The sequence below is a fragment of the Mesocricetus auratus genome, unplaced genomic scaffold (assembly GCF_017639785.1).
Source record: "Mesocricetus auratus isolate SY011 unplaced genomic scaffold, BCM_Maur_2.0 Super-Scaffold_15014, whole genome shotgun sequence".
NCBI lineage: Eukaryota > Metazoa > Chordata > Mammalia > Rodentia > Cricetidae > Mesocricetus > Mesocricetus auratus.
In genome coordinates, this window is record NW_024429186.1 from 64,523,968 (window position 1) to 64,550,053 (window position 26,086).

The 26,086-nt window shown below is 39.8% G+C and overlaps 1 protein-coding gene across 2 annotated transcripts in view; it reads right to left on the reverse strand.

Annotated features, from left to right (window-relative positions):
- Scfd1 (sec1 family domain containing 1) overlaps positions 1 to 23,157 on the reverse strand; it is a 78,232-nt gene extending 55,075 nt beyond the window's left edge. For both annotated transcript variants that reach the window (XM_040743129.1, XM_040743130.1), the window contains exons 1-7: positions 23,042 to 23,157; positions 16,408 to 16,478; positions 13,996 to 14,084; positions 11,002 to 11,092; positions 4,001 to 4,123; positions 2,292 to 2,379; positions 680 to 769 (exon numbers count right to left, since the gene is read on the reverse strand). In XM_040743129.1, coding sequence (XP_040599063.1) covers positions 680 to 769; positions 2,292 to 2,379; positions 4,001 to 4,123; positions 11,002 to 11,092; positions 13,996 to 14,084; positions 16,408 to 16,478; positions 23,042 to 23,093 — 604 coding nt within the window. In that variant the 5' untranslated portion in view covers positions 23,094 to 23,157. The remainder of the gene's footprint in view (positions 1 to 679; positions 770 to 2,291; positions 2,380 to 4,000; positions 4,124 to 11,001; positions 11,093 to 13,995; positions 14,085 to 16,407; positions 16,479 to 23,041) is intronic.
- Positions 23,158 to 26,086: the final 2,929 nt, after the last annotated feature.

Genomic DNA, 26,086 nt, shown 5'->3' on the forward strand with positions numbered 1-26,086 from the left:
GATGCAGGTTACCACTTTACATAAAGCTCAGTGTTTCTGGAAGCTTTTGCCTTGATAACTGTCATGCACAGATCTTTCTACTCAGAAGCAGAAGCTTTTATGAGAGAAACTAAAGACAACTAGAAAATAGCTGGTAAGAGGTTAGATCCATCAGCAAATCACTTCAACAGTACATTAAGGAGCTGCAAGGACCAACAGTATCTACTGTGTTAACTCAGAAGTCTGCTGAGCTGAGTATGGTGATGTGTGTCTGTAAGCCTAGCATTTGGGAAGCTAGTCTAGGTTACAGAGGGAAGCCAGCCTGGATTTATGAGAATTCATCTTAAAAAAATAAAACAAATCTGAATGCTAACTCATATTGGATTAGAAGAAACATTTTATTTTAATACTGTAGAATGCATGCTTTATCTCAACTTTAGAGAATTTCTCTACATTCAAACAGGTTAAAACAATATTGTAGCCCAATGTAGTAGTATATATTTTAATCTCAGTATTGGGGAGGCAGAGCCAGGCTGATCTCCTGTGAGTTCAAGGCAAGCATGGTCTACAAACTGAGTTCCAGTACAGCCAGAACTACATGAAACCCTATCTTTAATAATAATAATTGTAGTATATAACATTTCCAAATGAGTTAAGTGATTAGTTACTTTGAAGGAACAGATAGGTTTAAAAAGCATACCTAATGTAACAAAAAAGCAGAACAGGCTGTCAACAATAGTGTCCATAACAGTTTCCATTTCTGTGTCTGTGATATCTGGCCTATTAATGGCTAAGATAAAGAGGAAAAAAAAAGCAATCAAAATTTACATCTTTATTAAGCTTGTACATATATAACAACATACAGATACCAACCTGAATTACAAAATAAATATAAAATGTGAAGGACATAGGAGGAAACTAACTGTATACACCAAAATACCTAAGGAAACAGTGTCCAAGAAGAGACAATACAAACAATCATTTCATCAGTTAGTACAAAAATTCAAGGATATATGCTGTCCCTCAGCTGTTACTGTCACCCAGCCAAACTGGTTGAAACAAGTGGTATGGAAAATACTTAATGACCATTAACTTTGGGCCATCCTGCCAATCACATGAAATCACATCAAATCTCTGCAGAACAGAGCCCTTGGGTCCTAAACACCAGTTTCATGTCTATGAGCAAGAAGCAACCTACACAGTTGCAAAAGTCCATCTGGATTGCCAACCTGACCGATGACTTCCACCTTCTGTCTCAGAAGAGCTCCATTTGACTGAGACGTGTGCATGCTTTACTGGGTAAGTATGTTAGCATCTCATTAAAATTTAGAAGTAAGAAGGAAGGAATGCAAATTTTACTCAGGGTTACTGTATAAGTATTTGAATGCTCAAGGACCTTCATATGAATCACAAGTTTTGTTATTTTTAATTACTTAACATACAGCAGGTTTATATAATAGACTTATGTATTTGCCTGAACTGGTTGAATCACTTTTCAAAGAAATCATTTTTTATGAATGCAATGGTAAGCACTTATTGGAACTAAACAGTGAAGTGTTCAAACTGAGCATGATAAGCAGACTGACAGCAGGCTAGTCTGGATAATTTAATTGTGCAAGGAAAAAATTAAAGACACTTGTTTTATTTTTACTAGATTTATAAACAAAATTTCTAAGCTTATATGGGAAGCTAGGTTTCAAACACAAGGATAGGTGCTAAATAGTCTGAAAAATGAACACACCGCAAATGGACTTCTGTGAATGAAAACCACCATCAGAAACCTCACAAAAGCCTGGGGACAGCAGTGCAGGCACCTGGAAGTCCTTTGGAAGGCTGAGGCAAGGGGAGCCCAAGTTTGAGGTCAGCCTACACTATAAAACAAGACCTTGTCTCCAATCTAGACATACACAAAATATATGTACTCTCTTAAGTTTTTTCTTTAATTTCAATAAAACATATTAGAGATCTCAATGAGCCAAAAGAATGATGTCCTCAGAAAGCTCACAATCTGGGCCAGAATTTAAATAGGTACAGAAAAGTAAAGTATGCTACTTCTCTTACCTAGCATGAGTGAATCATTTGTGCAAGGTGTTCTGGGGATTCCTAGCAGGCCGGAGAACTGGTAGTCAACCTCATTACAAAACAAACTTATTATGTCCTATTATCTATGACATAATTTAATCTGAGGCTTTCTTTTCTGTGTACTTTAAGATACACTGCTATAGACAAATAAGGAATCACTGTTTTCTCCCAGTACAGCATTAATTTGGTCAACTATTGAAATGAGTTATAATATTTGTGTTTTTACATACCACGATACGAAACAAGCTCCTTATTTTGATTGCATAATACAAACATGTCATCTTCCAAAGTAATAAAATTAAGATACTGGTCAAAAACCTGGAAACAAACAAACAAAAGGCTTATGAACTACCTTTATGATATAGCTGTATTAAAACTTTAGTTTGGCTGAATCACCAAATGGCAAAAAAAAAAAAAATCAAAGTTAAATTGAGTAATTAAAAATTATACCAAGTAGTAGGATGTCTTTCTATGTAAATATAAAGAGTTACCAACAGAAGTTGGAGAGACAGCTCAGTAGTTAAGAGTGCTTGCCTAGTCTTCCAGAGGGCCTGGGTTCAGTCCTAGCACCCACATCAGGTACATTACTGCTACCTCTAGTTCCTGCCCTCTTCTGGCCAGCACATGTGGTATACATATACATACACACACACACACACACACACACACACACACACACACACACACACACACACACACACACACGGGGGGGGTTAAGAATAAAAACAAACAAAACAAATATATTTTTAGAAAAATGAAAACAAACTGGGCAAAAACAGGAGTAACATTTTCAGAAAACAAAGTTTTAGACAGATTAAAAAAAAGTAAAACTGTGGTTGTGATGGGAATGTATATCCTTTTGAAGGAAAACTACAATTTACAGTTCTCTACACTGTAACCATGTGTTCTTTTAACACCCACACAGTAGCTGTTTCTGCACCAAAACTTTTATAAATGCACCAGGGAAGTTACTGTAGTTCTTTAAAAAAAAAAAAAAAACTATCAGGCTGGACAGATGGCTCAGCAGTGAACAGGTCAAGGTGATTTACCCGAGGACCACAGAGTTATTTTTCAGCACCCACATCAGGTGTTTCACAGCTGCTTCAGCTCCAGGAGATCTGATACACTCTTCTGACCCATACATGTGTGCATACACACACACAGACACATACATAACCATTTAAAAATATTCCAAGCAACTATATGAAAGACATTAAATACAGCTAAAATAAAACAAAACCCTGAAAACTGTTCCTATGATCCTATATGAAATGAATGAGAATTTCTAAGCAACAACACACAGAAGTCTTAAAAAGGTACTCATAAACAGCAACGGGCTCTCTTTAAGATGTAGTGAGGGTGTGTGCAAACGCATACTTCATCTTTCCCGTCTATACAATCCCTACAACTTTGATTTGTGCTCTCTCAAAATTCAGAACAGAAGGGTAAAGCCAGAGGTTTATCTGAGAGTGTGCCTGTCACTTGTGACTGAAGAGGGAGCTGACTACCATGTCACTGGAATGCTGGGCTGCTGCACATTTCATCCTCCTTGGATACTCTGTGTCTCTTTGGATCTGTTTTCCTAAAAAGGAAGATCTGGAGATCTTCAAAAGGTGACCTAGTGCTGACAGATGAAACAATGTCAACGTGAGCACAAGAAATGTATATTGAAAGTGTCAAATTATTTCTAAAGTGAGCTACAAGGATACCATGATGTCAGTCTGACACAAATCTCAATCTACTTTTCATTTCTGTCTCACAGTCAGACAGTAGTAAACTCTTCTAGTCCACTTTAGCTTTCCTACTTTAAGTTAAAGACATTGAAATGAACTTGCTTTTAAAAAAGGAAGTCTAAACATTGCATAGGTTGTTTTGGTTAGAGGCTTTCAGACATTGTTCAATTTCACAGTAACAATGTTCTCCGTCAAGTGACTCTTACCTTGGCAACTTGTGTCACTGCACTAGCGGCCAATGCTGCATTTGCAATATCTTCCAGTTTACTTCTTGAAATCGCAGAAATAAAATTTAAATAATAAGATTCATAGAGCTGATTTCGAAGATCCTACAAATACAATGAATGTGTCACTCTTAGAGTAGAAAACTAGGCATTAGAACATATAGCACACATTTGAAAGACAGGACTATAAATGACAAAAAACGTACTCTGTAAGAACAAAGTAATGACATGCCAGCTACTTGCCCACTGAAATATATCTTAAAAATTATCAACACAACCCCATTAGCTACAATATAGTACAAAAACTCATTGACACCTCTGCTCTGCAGGTTTCTTCAAAACACACAGAACACAGTGCCATGTGGTATACAGAGATCCAAGTACTTGGAGGCTAAGGACACCACAAGTGTGTGGCCAGCAGGGAAACATGGAAAACCCTGTCTCAAGACGTTTTATTTTAAACCCACAAGTAGTTAATATACTATCTAACATAATTAAATGCTTATTATATTTGGCAGAAATTAACTTGTGTTTCTTTGGTCATATAACACAAGAGGTAATTCTTTCATTGCACACAGATGTGTTCATTTCAAATACTGACTCTAGCAGTATATATTCTCACTCAAAAGCAGACTTTATTCAATTTCTAAATTGATTTTTAAAATATTCTTACACACTAGGTATAGATATCTAAATATGTCCACAAGTACAAGATGTAGTAGGTATTTTCATGCATATATGTAAAATTTAATGCTATCAAAATTTATATGTGATCAATTTTAAGATGTATCTAATTCCATAGACGTCTAACTGTGAGTTGGAGTATGTGTGAGGACAAGGCTCAATAGTGCAGTGTTTAGCAAGGATGAAAAGAGTGCTCAAGTCAAGGGCACACAGTAACTACTCCTGGGAACCATGCTTCTCACTGTCGGAGAAAGGAGGGCATCTCTCAGATGACTCATATATTAAGAAATCAAAATAGCTTTGGAGGTTGTCTGTCTGGCAGGTAGTAAGGTGAGGTGAACATTATTAAAATGCATACATAGATGTATGTGCGTGCAAACGCATATACATGTGTGACAGCCTAGTTACCGTGAGTGTGTCTAATGTTCAGATATGCATATTATTATCTGCAGAAATTAACCAGGTCCTTAAACAAGTAACTGAATCTGAGGCTGGCACAGGGACTACAAGAAGAGACTGGAATGTTTTCTCATGCTAGAGAGTAAGAAGTGGTTTAAGAGTTGCCCACACATTTCAAAAGCACACAGAATACAAATAAGAAAAAGCCAATTCAACTCCTATGTGTTTGCAATGAACAAGCCTAAAGATGGCATTGGAAACAATACCATGTATTTTTAAATAGCACAGTAAATTTAAGGGAAGAAAGCTATATTCTATATAACACAAAATATTTTATAAAAAGAAATTAACAAAGATCTCAATATCCCACATTTGCAGATCAGAAAATCAGAAGTTATAAGACTTGTATTCCCAAACTGATGTACAATATTGGTTCTCAGCCTTAGGGGTTGCTATCCCTTAGGGGTCACATAACAGATGTTTACATTATGATTCATAACAGTAGCAAAATTACAGTTACAAAATAGTGACAAAATAATTTTATGGGTGGGGGTCACCACAACAACAAGAACTGTGTTAAAGCATCCCAGCATTAGGAAGGTTGAGAATTACTGGTCTACAGATTCATCAGTCACTTTAAACATTCTAGGTGGTTTCTTTGTAGAAAGTGACAAGTAATCCTAAAATTCACAGACTCAGAAAAGTTAAAGTAATCTTGAAAAGTAAGCACAAATTGGAGATAACAATTTCTCAGTTTCAAAACTTACCAACAAGAAAGAAAACTCAAGAAATATGGTACAGGGATAGAATAACTTCAGTGACAATGGGAACAGAATTCAAAGTCCAGAGACTCACAAATCTGACACTGACAGGGCAGCTAACACTATCCACTGAGGAAATAATCTCTTCAGCAAATAATGCTGGATGATAGGTAGTAACATGAAAAAGAATCAAGCAGACACCTAGCTAATACCACGATTATAAGTCAACTCCAAATGGACTTAAAGTCTAAATATAAGAGTCAGAACAGTAAACTTATAAAAGAAAATATGTCTTAAATATGACAATAGTAGCAAATCAGCCAAAGAAAAAACCCATACTGGATTTCATCAAATTTTGTGTTCCACGACTGACCTGAGCAAGTGACCCCAGACAGATAGCTGGAGAACCAGCATAGACCAAACCAGGTCCCCTGAACATGGGTGACAGTTGGGAGACCTGGGCAGTATATGGGGCCCCTGGAGGTGGAACCAACATTTATTCCTAGTGCATGAATGGATTTTAGGAACCAATTCCCCCATGGAGGGATACTCTCTCAGCCTAGATACATGGGGAAGGGCCTACACCCTGCCACAAATGATGCAACAGACTTTGATGGTCCCCCATGGAAGGCCTCACTCTCCCTGGGGAGTGGGGGGGACACGTGGAAGGATGGGGGAGAGAGGGAACCATGACTGATATGTAAAATAAGATAGTTGCTAATTAAAAAAAAAAGAAATATGGAAAAAATGTGTTCCAAGGGCACTAACAAGAGGGTGAAAAGACAACCTATAGAATGAGTGGAAATACTTAACATATATACCCAAAAAGTATCTAGCACACAAAGGACTCTAAAAGCTGGGCTTGACAGCACATGCTTTTAGTCCTAGCATCTGGGCTTGGTGGCACATGCCTTTAGTCCCAGCATCAGGTAGCAAGGCAAAAGGATTGCAAACTGGAGGCCAGTCAAAGACCACACTGTGAGTCCTTGTATCAAAAAAGAAAGAAAACTAAAAAGCATGCTAACAAGTCAATGATTAAAAAGACAATCCAATTTAAAAGTGAGTCAGAAATGGTGCATGCAGCCAGTGGTCTGGAGCTCAAGGTCATCTTCAGCTACATGGCAAATTCAAGGCCAGCCCGGGCTACATGAGACTCTCTCTCTCTCTCTCTCTCTCTCTCTCTCTCTCTCTCTCTCTCTCTCTCTCTGATATAGAGGAACATTTCTTCAATCTATGTTAATAGACACTTAATATCATTGACCATAGGAATTTAAATAGAAGCTGCAGTGGAGTTACCATTTCACATCTGTTAGGACACAATCAAAATGTCAGAGCTAAAAACTATACAATGGAAAAAAGACAGCATCTTCAACAAATGGTGCTGGCATAACTGGATGCTGGCATGTAGAAGACTGCAGATAGATCAGTGTCTATCGCCATGCACAAAACTTAAGTCCAAATGGATCAAAGACCTCAACATAAATCTATCCACACTGAACCTCTTAGAAGAGAAAGTAGGGGGTACCCTTGAACGAATTGGTATCTGATACTGCTTCCTGAACATAACACCAGTAGCACAGACACTGACATCAACAATTAATAAATGGCTTCTCCCGAAACTGAGAAGCTTCTATATGGCAAAAAACATAGTCAACAAGACACAAAGGCAACCCACAGAATGGGAAAAGATATTCACTAACCCCACATCTGACAAAGAGCTGATCTCCAAAATTTACAAAGAACTCAAGAAGCAAGTCTCCAAAACACTAAAGGATCCAATTTAAAAGTGGGCTACAGAACTAAATAGAGAATTTTCAATAGAGGAGTCTAAAATGGTTGAGAGATAGTTAAGAAAGTGCTCAATATCCCTAGCCATCAGGGAAATGCAAATCAAAACAACTCTGAGATACCATCTTACTGCTGTCAGAATGGCTAAAATCAAAAACACCAATGACAATTTATGCTGGAGAGGATGTGGAGAAAGGGGAACACTCCTCCACTGCTGGTGGGAGTGCCAACTCATACAGCTACTTTGGAAATCATTATGGAGATTCCTCAGGAAAATGGGAATCAGCCTACCACACAACCCAGCAATTCCACTCTTAGGCATATACTCAAAAGATGCACAGCCATACAACAAGGATATCTGTTCCACTATGTTCATAGCAGCATTATTTGTAATAGCCAGAACTTGGAAGCAACCTAGATGTCCCTCAACCGAAGAGTGGATAGAGAAAATGTGGTACATTTATACAATGGAGTAATATTCAGTGGAAAAAAACAATGGAATCTTGAAATTTGTAGGCAAATGGATAGCACTGGAAGAAACCATCATGAGTGAAGCAACCCAGTCACAAAGAGCCAAACATAGTACATACTCATTCACATATGGATTTTAGAATGGACCAGGGGAGTGCCAGCGCACAATCCCACTGCTAGAGAGTCTGGGAATCAGGGAAGACCCTCAGAGAGATATGCATGGTACCCCAGAGAAGGGGAATGAGGCAAGATCTCCTGAGCAGATTGGGAGCATGGGCGGAGGGGAGAGGCAAGGGGAAAAGAGGGGGAGAAGGGGAGGGGAGAGGGGACATGGGGGAGCAGGAAGATTGAATCAGAGGGAGAATAGAGGAGAACAGGATGAGAGATACCATAATAGAGGGAGTCATTATAGGTTTGAGGAGAGATCTGGCACTAGTGAGATTTCCAGAGATCTACAAGGATGATACCAACTGGCAAACTAAGCAATAGTGGAGAGGCTACCTTAAATGCCCCTCCTTGATAATGAGTTCGACTACATTCTTATGTGCCATCCTAGAACCTTCATCCAGTGACTGATGGAAGCAGAAGCAGACACCCACAGCTAAACACTGAACTGAACTCCTGGAACCCAGTAACAGAGAGGGAGGACTGATGAGCAAAGAGGTCAAGAGTGGGCTGGTTTAACCCACAGAAACAGCTGACCTGAACAAGGGGAAGGAAGCTCTTTGACCACAAACTGATGGCTGGGAGGCCAGCATGGGACTGATCCAGACCCCCTGAAAGTGGGTGTCAGTGAGGAGGCCTAGGCAATCTATGGGGCCTTGGTATTTATCTCTGGCACACAAATGGACTTTGGGTGCCCATTCCACATGGAGGGATGCTCTCTCAGCCTGGTCTCTTCGGGGAGGGCCTAGACCCTGCCCTGAATGCAATGACAGACTCTAGAGGTCCACCATGAAGGGTCTCACTCTCCCTGGGGAAAAGAGTGGGGATTGGGTGGGGGTGTTAGGGGGGTTGCAGGGGCTAGGGAGGCTGGGAGGGCATGGGAGGAGAGGAGGGGGGGAGCTGGGACTGACATGTGAAGAGACCTTGCTTTTAAATTTAAAAATCTAAAAAAAAAAAAAAGTCGAAGCTAGAGCGGTAAGGGTGCGGAGACATCAAACACACAGCTGGAGGGACAGGAGATGGGGCCATCACTTTGTCAGTTTCTAAAAAGGCTAAACACAGAGTCATCATTTAAATACTTTGAACTCCTTTCCTGTATACTTTATGAAGACAAGAAAAATAAAAACATGTCCAAACAGAAACTTGTACATGAATGTTCATAGAATTATTCATGACAACCAAAATGTGGAAAAATCTAAAATGGATAAATGAATTTGACATATACATACAACAGAACATTATTTTACCATTAAAAAAACAAAGCATTGATACATGCTACAATGTAGATAAACTCTGAAAACGTTAAACTAAGAAAAAGAGGCCCAATTACATGCTATATGATTCTATTCATACGTAATAGCCTGAATATGTAAATGGAGTAAAACACAGTAACCCAGGGATTGGCAACGCAGAAGTGAGAGACAAAGCTTCTTTCTGAGGTGATGAGTGTGCTCTGAAACTGACTGTGGCTATGGCTGCACAGTTCTGTGAGTACGTTACATGAGGACTATACTGGAACAGACTTGCTACTTAAAAAAGACAGAGGCTAATAAGCAGAACCTCTTCAGTTGGCTTTGTGAAAGTAAAGGGGAAGCTAGGTAAATGAAGTTAAATTTAACAAAATGCATGACTTTCATTAAAAATGTGACAGTCAGTAATAAGATATATGACTTATGGCAACACTACCTACGTGATACACCCCGCCTCCTTCCTTGCAAAAAGAATACAAATTTTCTTTGGGTGGTAATAATCTAATTATTAACATCCACAGTCTTTCTTGTAGCTAACTGTACTCAGTGAGACTCACAGGAGTCCTCAAGGAGTTTCTGCAAAGTTTCAACTCAGGACTGGCAGAGTTCATTTACATTTCTTCTTGCCAAAAGCCGATAGGTACATTCATGACACGACAGAGTGGACAATGAAAATGAATGTGAGCTATAATCCCGTTGTCAACTTGATGAGGTCTGGCATCAGGTGGGGGTGGCCCTCGGGAAATGAGGTAGGAAGCCCAACCATTCTCTGGGTTAGAAGCCTGGTCTATGTGAAAGGAAAGAGCCTCCTGAGCACAGACATTCACTCACTCCTCTCACACTCTTGACAGCAGACACAATGTGACCAGCTGCCTCAAGTGTTTGCCTGAAGTTGCTTTTGTTGGAGTGTTTTACCATAGCAAGGGGGAAAGTAGCTAAAACACAAGGACACGAAGGTGCCAATCAAAGAGGCAGGGTCACTTGCTGAGCGCATAGCAGTCCTATGGAACTCAACACTGCAAACTTCTGGGTCTCAGGCCTCCTGTTACCTAAGCAAAGGAAAACTCTGCCTTTATAGCTAGTAGAGTTAGGTTTCCTGTTTTCAAATCTGTTACTGTTGTTGGTTTTGAGACATGAGCTCACTGGGTAGCACAGGGTCTTCAAGCAACAGCCCTCTTACATCACCCTTGATTGCTGGAGTTAGAGGCAGTCTCCAGCAGGCGCTACCACGTTCTTTAGTAAGGCAGACTTAGTATTTACTGATAAAATGCTTCTCCAGCTGAAGAATACGAATCTATTCTATCAAAATTAAAAGATAGTATCAAGAACTAAAGCAGAAGCTAGTAAAGGAATTTATGAGTCTCTATATTAAGTATCTAAGACATTTTTAAAGAAAAAGTCTGTTTTGACATTCAAACAATCAGGTCATTTTAAGATTCAGATAAAGTAAGAATCCCCTTATCACCTGGCACATCCTATCAATATTCTCTTCGGTAGGCATCACGAAATACACTGCCGGAACATCTGGAATCGGATCCCGGTCTGAGTGCAAAAGGCTAGAAGACAGAGAACAACAACAAATCACTTTTCCTTTCAGGCACTCTTTAAAAAGACAATTTAGAAGAGTATTTCTCAGGGTGGAGAGCCCACTTAAGAGTACTGGTTGTTCTTCCGAAGGATCTGGGTTCAATTCCCATCATCCACAAGGCAGCTCCAACTGTCTAACTTCAGTTTAAGGGGACCTGACATCATCATCATACAGACACACATGCAGGTGAAACACCAGAGTACATGATATAAAAACAAATTTAAAAAACTTTAATAAGAATATTTCTCAAATTAGAAGCCTATAGCTCAGTGCCTAGTAGTCACAACACTTGTATTGTTGTTAGTCACGTGGTTAAACTAGTCTTCCTTAGAAAGAGAAAGGAAAATTCACACCGCTGGCATCAGTAACATCCATTTGTAGGATCATTTCTTTCTTTCCCCGTTTTACACATTGTTAGCATTTCATATGGCCAGATACTCTTTTTTTACCAACACCCTCCTTGAAGGACAACTAAATACATTCAAAAACAACATTATTTTCATAGAAATACAGGGAGAGGGTGCATGAGGGAAAACAAGGTTGGTACCTTTGGAGGGAACATAAGAATGTGGGCACCACTTAAGAAACGAAAAGTAAAAGAGCATTTCCTTACAGCTTTTTATCTTCTGCATAAAGGTGTGGACTGAAACCAGGAGCTTGCACATGCTAAGCACACATTTCACCACTGACCTACATCCCCAACTCTATTTTGATCAATCTGTTGCTGCCTAAGAGAATGCACAGGAGATCATCTAAGAATCTCAAAACTGACATGACACGTTAAAGCTTTCCCTTGGTGATTCAGGGAATAATTTCATTTTATGGTCTCAATTTCACATAAAAATTTATTTATAATGTTTGACAGGAAATATGGCTAGCATTCTAGGTATGTAACTTCATCTCTCTGTAATCAACGAGAGTGAAAGGTGCTCATGCCACCAGGAATTTAATAACCTCCCATCTGTCCAGATGTCACTACCAGCAATGACAAGTACTTGATGGCAGTCATAGGTTTTTTTTCTTTGTGTGCTATCTGCCCAGCTATCTACATGGTAATAACCACAATTCTAGAAACCCGTGGTTACTATTTCCTTCACATCGGCCTAAACCCACTTTAGTCTGTAAGAATTAGCATGTTAACAATTTCAAATCTAATACAAGAGGAAGGGCTAGAGAGATGGCTCAGGAGCTAAGAGCATATACTACTCTAGCAGAGGACCTTAGTTTGGTTCCAAGCTCCCAAGTTGGGCAGCTTAAAACCACCTGCAACTCCAGCTCCACGGGACCCGATGCTTTCTGGCCTCTGAGAGCACCTACATGCATGTGCATATAACACCAGGCACATGCACACACACACATACTCCAGAGGATCCAATGCCTTCTGGACCCTGAGAGCCCCTACATGCATGTGCCTATAACACCATGCAGACACACACATACTCCAGAGGACCTGATGCCTTCTGGCCTCTGAGAGCACCTAATGCATGTGCATATAACACCAGGCACACACACACACACACACACACACACACACACACACACACACACACACATTCCAGAGGACCTGATGCCTTCTGGCCTCTGAGAGCACCTAATGCATGTGCATATAACACCATGCATACACACATACTTAAAATTAAATCTTTGAAAATTTATTTTTATTTGTGAGTATTGGCGTTTTGCCTGCATGTGTGTCTGTGTGTTTAGTTCCAGATCACCTAGAACTGGAATTCCAGAGAGTCTGAACTGCTACACAGGTGCTGAGAATTGAACCCAGGTCTTCTGGAAGCGCAGCTAGTGCTCTTCACCACTGAGCCATCTCTCCAACTTTAAAAATGAATCTTAAAAAACAAAACAAACAGAGAGGAGAATGGTGGTGCATGCCTTTAATCTCAGACTTCAGAAGGCACAGACAGATAGGTTTCTGTGAGTTCAAGGCGCCACATGTGCCTCCCCACAACCATTATTCATACAGGTGAATAATTTTTTAAAAATAGTAGAATCAATAACATAATATTCTAACTCATTACATAATTACATAATTGAAGAATTTAAGCTGATCAAAGCAAATTCTGATATGACACTGACAATCTTATGAATAAAATAGTATGTTTCAATTAAAAATATCATAGAATAAAAATTGATTCCAACATCATAAATAGATAAAACACAGTAGGCTAAAACTCCCTAAACCGGATTCCTTTAGTACAAAAAGTAGCAGCATGTCTTCAGGTATTATTTCCTCTAGATGATCTACCAGGGTGTCTCTAAAGTAGTGGAATTTGTTTTATTATCAAATATATCAGACAATTAAACTTAGCAATCAAGAAAGCAAAGATCTGAGGGCAATTACTTCATTTAGTGACTTTAAGAGCTCATGTTATAAACTAATTTAGATTCTTTAAAGTATACTTAAATTAGGCAAAATCTTTTTGAGGTTGAGGAATGCCAAAGAGCACCAGTTCTTTTTCTTCAAAGATCAACTAGCTCTATTGGAAAATGAAAAAAAATATTTAAATTCTGGAATTATACAGCATCAAAGTGAGACTATTTTTAATCTTAGAAATAGGTACTGTACCCTAACATTAGTTTTCTTTGCAAGCAGCTCTTAAAATTTGACTTCAAGGTGACCAAAGAAATCTTTCTCAATAAATTTGAAAATAAATGCAGTTAGAAGTATGTTAAAACTCTGGGGCTGGAGAGGTGGCTCAGAGGTTAAGAGCTCTTCCAGAGGTCCTGAGTTCAATTTTCAGCAATCACATGGTGGCTCACAACCATCTATAATGAGATCTGGTTCCCTCTTCTGGCATGCAGGTAGAATACGGCATACATAATAAACAAACAAATAAATAAATAAATGTTAAAACTCACAGATGCAGAGTGATCCCCATGTCTCTCAGCTCCTTCACAGACAGCAGAGGAGAGATAATGTCTTGGCCAAATCTGTCATAAATGAGTACCTTTAAAAAAGTGGTTGGTTTAAACATCATTATTAATGAACAACCAAGAACCCACATTGAGATAACATTGAAGTCAACTTCATTTAGTAATCAGTGTACGGAATTCTTTTCCATGTTCAGTTTAGTACTTCCATTATTACCCAGATGTCTATTCGCATAGTTATACAGTCCTTAAAACATCAGCAGGGGAACTGGGATGTAAAATAAGATTGTTCTTAATTTAAATAAAAATTTATTAAAAAAAAAATAAGATCCCCATGGGAGGCCTCATCCTCCCTGAGAAGTGGATGGGGGAATGGGATGGAGAAATGGTGGGGGGAATGAGAGGACCAGAGGGAGAGGGAACTAGGACTGGTATGTAAAATAGGATTGTTTTTAATTTAAATAAAAATTAATTTAAAAAATAAAACATCATCAGTTAGGTTTAAATAAAATAATAATTTTAGAAATTTCATAAAATATTGTAAGTTTAAAAATCAGATGACAAAGTCTTTATTTTAACCATTAATAACTCTATTTCAGCCTGCTAACTCACTATTTATTATCTTTGCATTTTAGGCTGACAAGTGAGATCTTCAAGGGCTGGGTTTCCAACTTAATGGTGTAGTGACTCTTTCAGAGAAAGAAACTGCTATGAGTTCTGCTATTATTATTACGTGCTATTCTTTTGGGGGATATTTAAATTAGAAACAATCTTATTTTATATATCAATTCTAGTTCCCTCTCCCTCTCATCTCCTATTCCCCCCCCCCCCGTTCTGCTCCCCAGGGAGGGTGAGTCCCTCTATGGGGGAATCATCAAAGTCTGTCACATAATTTGGGGCATGACCTAGGCCCCAAGTCTAGGCTGAGAGAGTTTCCCTCTATGGAGAATGGGCTCCCAATGTCCATTAGTACACTAGGTATAAATGCTGTTAAACTACCAGAGGCCCCAACACCCAACTTCAGGAGGCCTGGTTCGGTCCTATGCTGGCTTCCCAGCTATCAGTCTGATGTCCAAGAGCTCCCCCTTGTTCAGGTCAGCTGTTTCTGTGGGTTTCCCCAGTCTAGTCTTGACCCCTTTGCTCATCACTCCTCCCTCTCTACAACTGGATTGAAGGAGTTCAGCTCAGTGCTTAGCTGTGGGTCTCTGCTTCTGCTTCCACTAGCTACTAGATGAAGGCTCTAGGATAGCATTTAAGGTAGTCATCAATCTCATTATAGGGGAAGGGCATTTAAGATAGCCTCTCCACTATTGCTTAGATTGTTAGTTGGGGTCATACTTGTAGATCTCTGGACATTTCCCTAGTGCCAGATTTCTCTGTAAACCTTTAATGGCTCCCTCTATTATAGTATCTCTTTTTCTACTCTCCTCTATTCTTCCCAACTTAATCTTCCTGCTCTCTCACGTCCTCCTCCCTCCTACTCTTCTCCCCTTCTCTTTCTCCAACTCCCCTCCTACTCCCGTGCTCCCAATTTGCTCAGGAGATCTTGTCCCACATGCTATTCTTAACTGCCAGGAATTTCTTTAAAGAAACTACACTCTTTCTGCTGTGGCTCTAAAAGGTGCTAAATCTTTCAAAACTCCTCTCTATTTAAACCTTAAATAAATAGTAGTCCCTTACCTGCAGCTTCTACTTCTGCAGTCTGTTATCTGTAAACAACCCTGGTCAAAAAATACTAAATGGAAAATTACAGTAATAAACAACCCACAATGTAAACCACTCGGAGCAGCACGATGAAGTTTCATATATTCTATTTCACTCTGTCAAAGCTTCCTGCAATTCCCCTCTACACTGCCCAAGGCATGAACAATCTCTGCCCACTGTGCCTCCCTACTCTTTAGTCACCCAGTGCTGTCTTGTTATCAAACCTACTGCCACACTGCCACAGTGCTTACTCTCCAGTGACCTTTGTTCTACTTTACAATCCCTTGAAAACAAGAGCAGAGATGCTGTCAACATTTACTACTGGCAATCTCTTCTGTACCTGTTCTACAATGCAAATGTTATCACAACTGTATGTATATAGAGAAGGGGAGAATATATAGTAGTCCCTAGATAGTCTTGGGGTTTGGTTCCAGGACCCTCCAAGATACCAAATCTTTGGACACTCAAGTCCCTGCTACAAATGACAGAGCACTGAACATATCCTACATGATCCTCTTGCATACTATACATTCTATGTAAACAACTATACTGTCTAGGGGATAATAAAGAAAATAAAAAATTCATGAATTCTAATTAAAATATACTACTAACTTTATATTTACAAGAATCTTTTTCCTATTACTATCATTTCAGGGCTAAGAAAAAGGCCACAGTTCCCACCAAAGTAGCTCTTACCTTCCATACTGGTTCTCCAGTGCTGTTTTTAACATGCGGCACATTGAAATTCAACATACGCTTCAGAGCCACTGAAAAGAAAAGTTTACAACATCAGTTATTTGTAGCAGGCTTTTATTTTTTCCTTACTATAAACAAAATACATAAATGAATGTTAACAAAAGCGACTAATGGAATGACTGAATGTGTCAAAACTCGGGTCAGTTATTATAAGATAATTTCATCAACAGCCAATTGGCATCCATTTGGGAGCAACAACAACAAAAAGGCACCTGTCCCAAAAGAAGGTGTGAAAACTGTTCAGGGTCTGCGGGCATAGCTCAGTAGTACAGTTCTTGCCTGACACACATGGGTTTGACCCTTGACACTGTAGGAACCACAACGACAAACAAAAACCTCCCACGACTGAAAAAGCACTTTTGCATTTCTCCTGAAACGCCACCGCCTTTCATACACACACCAAAAGAAACTGCTTTGATCATGAACTTGCGGGAGCCTCAACAGTTAGCTGCTACTGTTGTCTGCTATTTGGCTGAAAGCGCAAATTAGGAACAATCATTATAAAAACAAAGATTATCTATGGCATCCTTCACTGTTTCATATGGAAGCCCATATTAGTTACTCAAGAGTAAAGCCAATAAACCAATGAAAGGTTATACAACTTAATTATTTTATAGGCCCAGGAGAAAATGAGACTTCACAATGTAGTAGATAACTAATAACTGAAGTTATACACCTTCAAAGGTCTTTATGTTACAGTACATCTGTTCATAGACCATAGCAGATAAACATTTCTAAGGAAAATGAAAATCTACTGTGCTGGTGCTATTTCTCTGTGTGCATGTGTCTGTGTGCCATTTCTTTAATAGTCTCATTAAGTCAGTTTTGAGGTCCACGTATAGTTGGGGAGGACCTTCTAATGTTCTTGTCTCTGCCTCCTAAATACTGGGATTACCACACCCACCCCCTAGTTTTTAAGGGTTGCTGAGGATCAAAACTATGATTTCCTGTGTGCAAGCACTTGGCATTGAGATGACCAAGCATCCAAGGAAATGCACATATAAGGTGATTCAAGTCTGGCTACCTACCCATTGGCAGAGGAGAAATGCCCATCCCCCTAAGAGTGGGAGGGCAGTCCCTACCCTTCACAGCTGCAGTACACAGGAAAGTGGCCCCTGTACCTTACCTGGGCAACACAACAGGGCTGGCCCTAATGGTGCAGGTGTGGGAGAGCCAACCTTGAGGGCACGAAAGCAAGAGAACTGGCCCCACGCCTGGCTCACTGCTGCACGAGGTGAATTAGCTGGGGCAATCTGGAGAGCTCCCCTGGTGGCCAGGACAGAACTGGTGGGAGGGCCCTACAGCTGCCCAGGCCCAGGTTAGGACTTGGCTAGCTCCACCATCCACCCGTCCGTGATCTGCTGGAGCATGGGAAGGGACCAGACCTGCAGACCCAAAGCTGCAGGATCCCACAACACAGGGTGACAGGATATCCAAGAGTCCCAGTGAGGATCCAGCATCGATAGTGTAGTAGAAACTAGAGGCCTCGAACCAGACTAATGACTCTTTGCAATGAATACTTGCAAGTAAAGATATACAAAGGTGTTTGCGGCGTGACTCACTGTCATACTGCAGCTTCCATAACGGAACTTTTAATTTTTCCCCCTTTTAAATCTTTTTCCTGTTTTCTCTTAAATTTTCATTGGGGAGGGGTGGACGGGGTGGAGGGTGGACACAAAGGGGTGGGAAAATGAATGGGATCAAGACACATGATGTAAAGGACAACAACAACAGAAAAGGAAAAAAAGAAAAAGAAACTGGCTACTTTGAAATCTACTTTATTTATTTTGAGACAGGCCCTAACTGTGTAGCTAGCACTGGTTGCCTTGGAACTTACTATGTACACCATGCTCACAGAGATCTGCCTGCCTCTGCCTCCTGAGTGCTGGGATTAAATTCTGTTATGCAGAGGTCTCAAACTCACAGAGATCTGCCTGCCTCTGCCTCCTGGGTGCCATTATGCTAGGACTTTGTTTTTTTTAAAGCATTTGAATAATCTACAATCCAAACTATGAATACAGCACTATATAATACACAAACAAATAACCTTATAGCATATTCGCCTATTGAAAGAGCTGTTATTAAACACTTGGAGGTTGAGGTGGGTAGGCAGGTGTGATGTTGCTCAGTGCTATCATAAAAAGAATGCACTTGAGTGCACTCTGTCACCCCATCAGAACCTCTCTCTCTTCAGTGCACTCTGTCACCCCATCAGAACCTCTCTCTCTTCAGTGCACTCTGTCACCCCATCAGAACCTCTCTCTCTCTTCAGTGCACTCTGTCACCCCATCAGAACCTCTCTCTCTTCAGTGCACTCTGTCACCCCATCAGAACCTCTCTCTCTTCAGGGCACTCTGTCACCCCATCAGAACCTCTCTCTCTTCAGGGCACTCAGTCACCCCATCAGAACCTCTTTTAGATACCAAAATTCTTTGGATGCTCAAGTCCTTCACAATGAATTATAAAAATTTTCTTTGATAATATTTTAAAAACAAAATATTTTTTTTGCAAATATGGTATTTGCATATCACCTAGGGGGACTCCATTAAATCAGTTAGATTGGCTATCAATACCTAGACCAATGTTAATGACAGGTTGTTTGTTGTATTGCACTGTTTAAAGAACAACGACAAGAAAAAATGTGTGAACACACTCAGTACAAACACATTTTGCTTTTAATAGTTTTGATTTGCAGTTGTCTGAGTCTACAGTTGCAGAAACCATGGATACAGAGAGCTAAGTAAGCAACAATATTTGTGTGCACATACACTTTTCTTTTTTGTGTTTACGTATTGTGTGTGCCTATGTGCATGCACATATGTCAGGCCACACATGGGAGGCCATAGGACAACTTGTGGGAACTGGTCCTTTTCTTCTACCATGTGGGCACTGGGGATCAAACTCAGGTCATCAGGGTTAGTGGCAAGTGCTGTTACCTGCTGAGCCATCTTGCCAGCCCAACCTGTTCTTCTTTCCCTGAAAAATATGGGTTCTACAATAATACACCTTACCAACAAGTGATGCCTACTTTGAAGAGTGCCAGAGGCAGTGGTATTGCAGACAGACACAAATGTCATGGACCCAATGCTGCTGGATTCACTATGCTCTCAGCTGGGCTTGCCTCCCACGGCCAGGCATAAAGACACAAGAAAACCCTATTTCTAGGTGAGGTGGCACCTGACATTCTCCAGAGTTAATACATGTTAATTCATCGCCTCATGAAAGGCCAGTAGCAGCAGGTAATCTCACATTTGTCTTGGCTCAATTAGGAAAGCTTCTCCAACTATGAGCCTTGGCTAACTTGTTCAAAGACATTTTGATACAACTAATTTGTTAATGAAGCACATGCACGTGTTTAAAGAGTGATAATGCAATTTTACTTCATCAGAGTTTAAAGTGCCAGTGGTTAAATCACTGCTTCTAATGGAAAAGATAATTTTCTTTATGGGCTGTAAATATATATTACCCTACATTTTTATATTTGGTGAAGGTAGCTTCATCCTTACCCATAAAGATTTCTTCAATTATTTATTGAATAAACACTGTCCTTTATATAAATGGTTTGCTCATTCATTCACTCATTCATCCGTTTATTGAGTGCTTACCATGTACTACACACTGCCGTAAGTATAGGGGTTCACATGAAGGAAAAAAGACTGAATAAAAATTACCTGTTCTCATGCAGTTTTCATTGTTCTTGCTGAGGGACAAAGGCCACAAACAGAATAAAACACATGGTATATGAGACCACGCGAAATGCTGCGAAGAAACATTGGGCCAGGAAAGGAGAAAAGTGAAGTGGGGTATAATTTTAAATAGTGACCAGGAAGGCCTCCTGAGAAACATATCTGAGGAAAGACCTAGAGGAAGTGAGCCACACAAGTTACTTACCACGAGGAAACAGGTACAAGGGACGGGAACATCCTGGAGTGGGATCAAGTAAAGGTAACAAGGTGGGCAAGGTGAGCAGAGATAGCCTATGTGGACTTGGAGATCACTCTCTTTTACCATAACGAAAATAAGCTATTAGAAGGTTTGGCGCAAATGGGTGCCATGTTTAGTGTAGGCGGTATCTGTACAAGAATGAAAGGGAACAAGGTTGTAAAAGCAGAAACTACAGACAGAAAGTAGAAACTCAAGGAGACTGTGTTGGGGGACAGCAACAGGTACCAGATAGTTGTACACTGGAATGACTTACTGACAAATCTGAATTGAGTTAAAGTAAAAAAAGAAAAGGAGAAACTCAGATGGAATTTTACAGAAGCAACAATAAGAACGAAGCTTTCATTAACTGACAACAAGTGGCCTGCATTTAGAATAGAGCTTGGGAATCACCAGCTGTGGCGGTTTGAGAATGCCCCCCTGCCTTAGGCTCAGAGATCTGAATATGTGGATACAGGGAGTGGCACTATTTGAAAGGATTAGGAGGTGTGGCCTTGTTGGATGAAGTATATCACCGGGGTTGGGCCTTAAGGTTTCAAAAACCCATTCAAGCCCAGAGGCTCTCTGTTCCTGCTGCTCAGGGATCTAGATGTACAACTCTCAGCTCCTTCTCCAGCATCATGTCTGCCTGTATGCTGCCATTCTCCCCACCATGATGATAATGGACTAAACCTCTGACACCATAAACAAGCCCAAAGTAAATGTCTCTTCACAGCGATAGAACACTGATCAACATTGATCAGCATACTTAAAACTAAGAGGTCAGATGAGATCACAGTAAGAGAAAAAGCAGTTGATTGGAACTGAGCAACACTAAGAAGCAAGGAGATAAGTGGGAACTTGCAATAGTAACAAGCAACTTATTCTTACTGTTGAATTGAAAACAGGAAAGAGAATAATCCATGAAGGTTTGTCAAAGCGGTGGTATCTGCGATGACTGTGGTAGTTCAGAAGGAGGAAGCAAGAAACAGGCATGCTAGCTAACACCTTTCTACTTTAGTTTCTTCATCTGTAAAATGTAGGTAACAACAGAAAACACCTAAAACAGTAACAAGTTCTCCCCACATCCATCCAAATGGACTACAAGCTACTTTGTGTCAAAGCATCTTCCACCTAGACTGTTTGAGGAGTGTCTTTCCTAAATAGCCAACAGAAATCAAGGAAACACTACTTCTATGGTTACAGCACAAAGGATTTTATTCTTCTGAAAAGAAGACACGATCCAGATCTACTTATAGTACAAATTAATAACTGAAGTAGCATAAGCAACACAGTAATAATGTGGAATCTTACTACAAGGAAGTTTATTCCCATTGAAAGACAAAATGTAATATTAGTTTTAACGTTTTTCAATTCCACATACTAAAGTGTACTGTTACATAAATTCAAATTTTAAGAAACTCCCTTTCATCAAGACAGTTTGCTGCTGACAGTAAGAACTAATACCTTTAGTTTCACTAAGATCTTGGACCCAAATTGCTAAGAAGCTGGGCTTCTATTTGTTTGCAAATAAAATGAATTGTCAAGCATTCCTCACATCATAGTTGGACTTTCCCATGTTTAAGTTATGTTTTACTGTTTGACATGTTTTATTAAATTATCTACTGAGAAATGTAAAGCACATTTCAGTATGCTTTCTGTTCAGTATGTTACATCCAAACCTATTAGGGATTGGGAGTGGGGGGGGGGTTCTGTTTTGTTTTAAGACAAGGGAAGGAAGCAGGTGCAGTCAAAATTCTTCTGATATGATGCACTGATTGTAACTAATTATTTTTCATACAAATGAGCATAATTTCAAGTGAACTACAGTGTAAACAGTCTTGATGGCTCGTGGTCTATTTCTATTCTCTTTGGAATAAGGTAGTATATATAAATCATTATTTTGGGGCCAGTATGCAATTACAAAGTTACTACAGTTGTTTACAGAAAACAAGGAAAATCAGGAGGATCTCATAGTTTTAAAAAAGCCAAGGGAAGTAATATGTATCTTTATATTTTCTGAATAAACGGAAGCTGTACAAATATGCTGTACTTAAGATACATCTATCACACCACTTTAAGATTACTAATCTGTTGAATAACTGCAATGGGACGCTGCTAATTTGACATTCTCCAGTCCCAGCAAACTGCAGAAAAAAGCCATTATCGCCTGGCGTGTTTCTTCAGGTTTTCCCAAGACTGACCCAAAGAAGATGGCATAAAGTAAGGAACTCTGAGAATACTTAGATTTTTTTAATTAGAGCGCCAGCGTTGGAATCAGTTTTTAAAAAGCATTAGAACTGAAAGTGAAAACCAAGCCAGCCTAGCAGACGTGAAATACGAACAAAAACCTAGAGTCCTCGTTAAATGACAATATAGGAAAGAAAACGCCAGCTGCCAGTCCTTTTGGGGGGTGAACTTCTGAAGCTCAGTAATTAAAAGATAAAATAAAACAAAACACAGTAGCAGGGTGGCAGCCAGCTTTCTGAAGCTCCGTCTCTCGTACCACAGGCAAAGGCTGGATAGTGGTTTTTTTCCCTGCACCCTCAAAGTGGAGCAGCTCAAGAAGCTCGCGAACCACCAGCAAAGGCGACAGACAGGCGGGCCACCGCTTTGCTCCGGCACAGGCTGCAGAGAAGGAAATAACGAGTACCTGTTTGCCTCTCCCGAATGCTGGCCGCTGCCGCCATCTTGCTTCCCACCATCCACTGCCCGGCTGGCACTGGGAGCTCGAAGATGACGTGGCGCAGCCTCCCGCCCCGGAAGCAGAATAAGGGGGCAGGGCTAGGGGAAGGCGACCCGCCCCCTCCGCCCCAGGCCACGCCTTCGTCCCGGAGGGCGGTGATTCCCATTTCCCAGCCGCGCTTCCGACCAATCGGGGCAAGCCTTGGCTTCGCTGAACCGGCGTCACAGGGCGGTACTTGTGCTGTGGGGCCAGCAGTCTAATTGATACCGCGTCTTTTACACAATTAAAAGCTCCTAAAAATTACAGGACTAAAATAAACGCTGGAAGCTGCGTTTCCTTGATTCCCCTAACAGCACAAGTGTCCTTTCCCTGTTTTCTCTGAGAACAAAAACTTTACTACAAAAAAACACTGCAATTTCTTAGTCCCAGTTCTTAAGCTACATGGTTTTTGTAGGCCAGAGTATAAAATCACAGAGGAGCCAAATGGCAGAATTTCTTGCTTTCAGTAGTAAAAAATTAAAAACCACCACCACTATTATTCTGAGAGGAAGGAATCTGGATGATCACAGCCAGGTTTGGTACATTTTAAACCCTGTGATTATGAAATAAATCCCATATCGACCATTTATATAATAATTTTTATTAATGTCAAAAATATATACAGTCAACTTATTACCAAGTCAACGAATTCACTGATGACATTTCATTAAGGGGTTAATTCTTGAAGCAAATCAGATTCTGAGATAAAAGTCACGCCTTCAAAAATTTGGCTTTCTAAGTTAACAAATAAAACTTTTCTATTTTCTAAAATCAAGATTCCATCTTACAATAAAAACACGTGCTCTATTTGACAGACAAAGAGATGTTTATTGTTATGAAGTGACAACGGCTGTTTGTTTTTTTAGACCATCAGAGAATACCTTAGCCTAGAACCAGGGCCTTTTAGTTACAGCTGACACACACTTTGAAAAAAACAAATACAATGTTTATTGGGGTTTTCTTCAGTGTTATTATTAATATTTGAAAGGATCTTCAATAACGTAGGTGTGTGATAATGAAAATCAAGTTTCTGCCTTAAGGCAAGTGTTCTGGATTCTAGTATCCATGAACTACGAAGCATAATGGCTTTTCTAACTTCCAATGATTTCAACTCTAGTCACCTGAGCATTCCCACTTTTAAGTACAAATCTGCCATTTAACCATTTAAGTCCCACCACAAACTCCTTTCAAGGATATAAGGCACATAAAATACTAATACAGTGCTAACATTTATACAGAGTGTGCGTTTCTGTCCAAGACTGTGTAGTGTGGAGAATAAACTGAAAGAAAAATATACTCCACAGAAGAGTAACTATACAAAATAGTTCTTGCAAAGCTAATACCAGTCTTGGTCTCATTATACTTATCTTGCATTATTATAATGGCTTTAGAGTGTTAATTTCCTGCAGCTGCATATATCCGCCTCCAAAATTTTTGGCTTAAATAATTAAACCACATTAAGCGGATAGTTTTATCAGAAATTGCCCAGAACAATTCATTTCTTAAGAGTTCCAAGATCTCTCAAAATTGCAGAGTAAAGGATCTTGGAACTTACCCACTTTAATAAGATTATTAACCTTGTAAATGGACTATGTAGTTAAGAGACTAGCAGGAGTAGGGGAGGGTTTAACTATGAGGTAATAAGGGAAGTGAACATAACCAAAGTTGATTACATACATGCATACATATATGTGCCATAATAGACATTGCTTTGCATGAGTATGCTAATAAAAAAGAAAAATAAGGAGTATCTGTATTAAAACAGAATCCCTTTATGATTCCTGATTCAGCTAGACACATCCAAGGGGAAGGATCCTCAATTGAGGCAGTGGGCAAGCCTGAAGGGCACTTTCTTAATTAATGATGGGGGGCGGTGCCCACTGTGAGTGGTGTTACCCCTGGGCTGAAGATCTCAGGTTCTGTAAGAAAGCGAATGAGCAAAACCATGGAGAGCAAGCCGTAAGCAGCAATCATTCATGGCTTATGCACCAACACCTGCCTAAAAGTTCCTGCTTTGACTTCAGTGAAAAACAGGGATATGGGAGTGCAAGCAGAACAAACCCTGTCCTCCCCGGGTTGCTTTTGTTCAGTGCTTCAATAGAGTAAGAGTAAACCTAAGATAGATTCCAAGAGTTATGTAATTTAATGCATATGAGCACTCCACGTCTGGTGGCATGAAAACATTTGGAAACTTCCTTGTACGTTTTCATGCCTTTTTTCTTACATGTTGGGTGATACTGGATGAAGGCAAGCCACTCACTGTCTCACGGGGTTATATCCTCAGCACTACGCATTTTAAACAGGCTGATGTGTAACTACTTCTCAGCAAAATATCTGGTGCGCAGTAGGTATCAGAGAATATTTGGAAATTGGAAAATGGTCAAAATCAGAATTGAAAGTTGGGTCTCTTTCAAGGGTTACAAAATTTCTAAGCTACAGATAAAACATACAATTCAAGTAATTCATCATTAGGTGTGTTCTCAGGGTTTACACTGCATTATCTGAAGCCTAACAACTAATTTGTAACAACAGTATAATAGTAACCATGTCAACCAGCACACTCTAGATACTTTACTATAACTGGATGCTAAAGCAAAGTCACTGGGAAAACTTATCATTATACATCCATTATATAGAATTTAACACTGAACATGTACAGGTTCCAAAAGCATCCAATATTATTAGGGGGACATGTAAATGCAGAGACCATGCTAATTCAGGCATTTTACTTAACTAAATACAATACTTGTTTCCTTCATCATTTTGAAACCAAGTATTTAAAATTCAGTATAAGAACTATAGTATAAAGCATGCTGTAATGAGCATGCCACAGTAAGACTGCAGTTCCTCTGATAAGCCGCAACTGTAAAGATTAACCTACAGACCATACTAACAAAATCTTCAAACCGGAATACCTTTTAAAAATCTGTTTCACATTAAGAAATAAATATCCTATTATTATTGATACCTCTC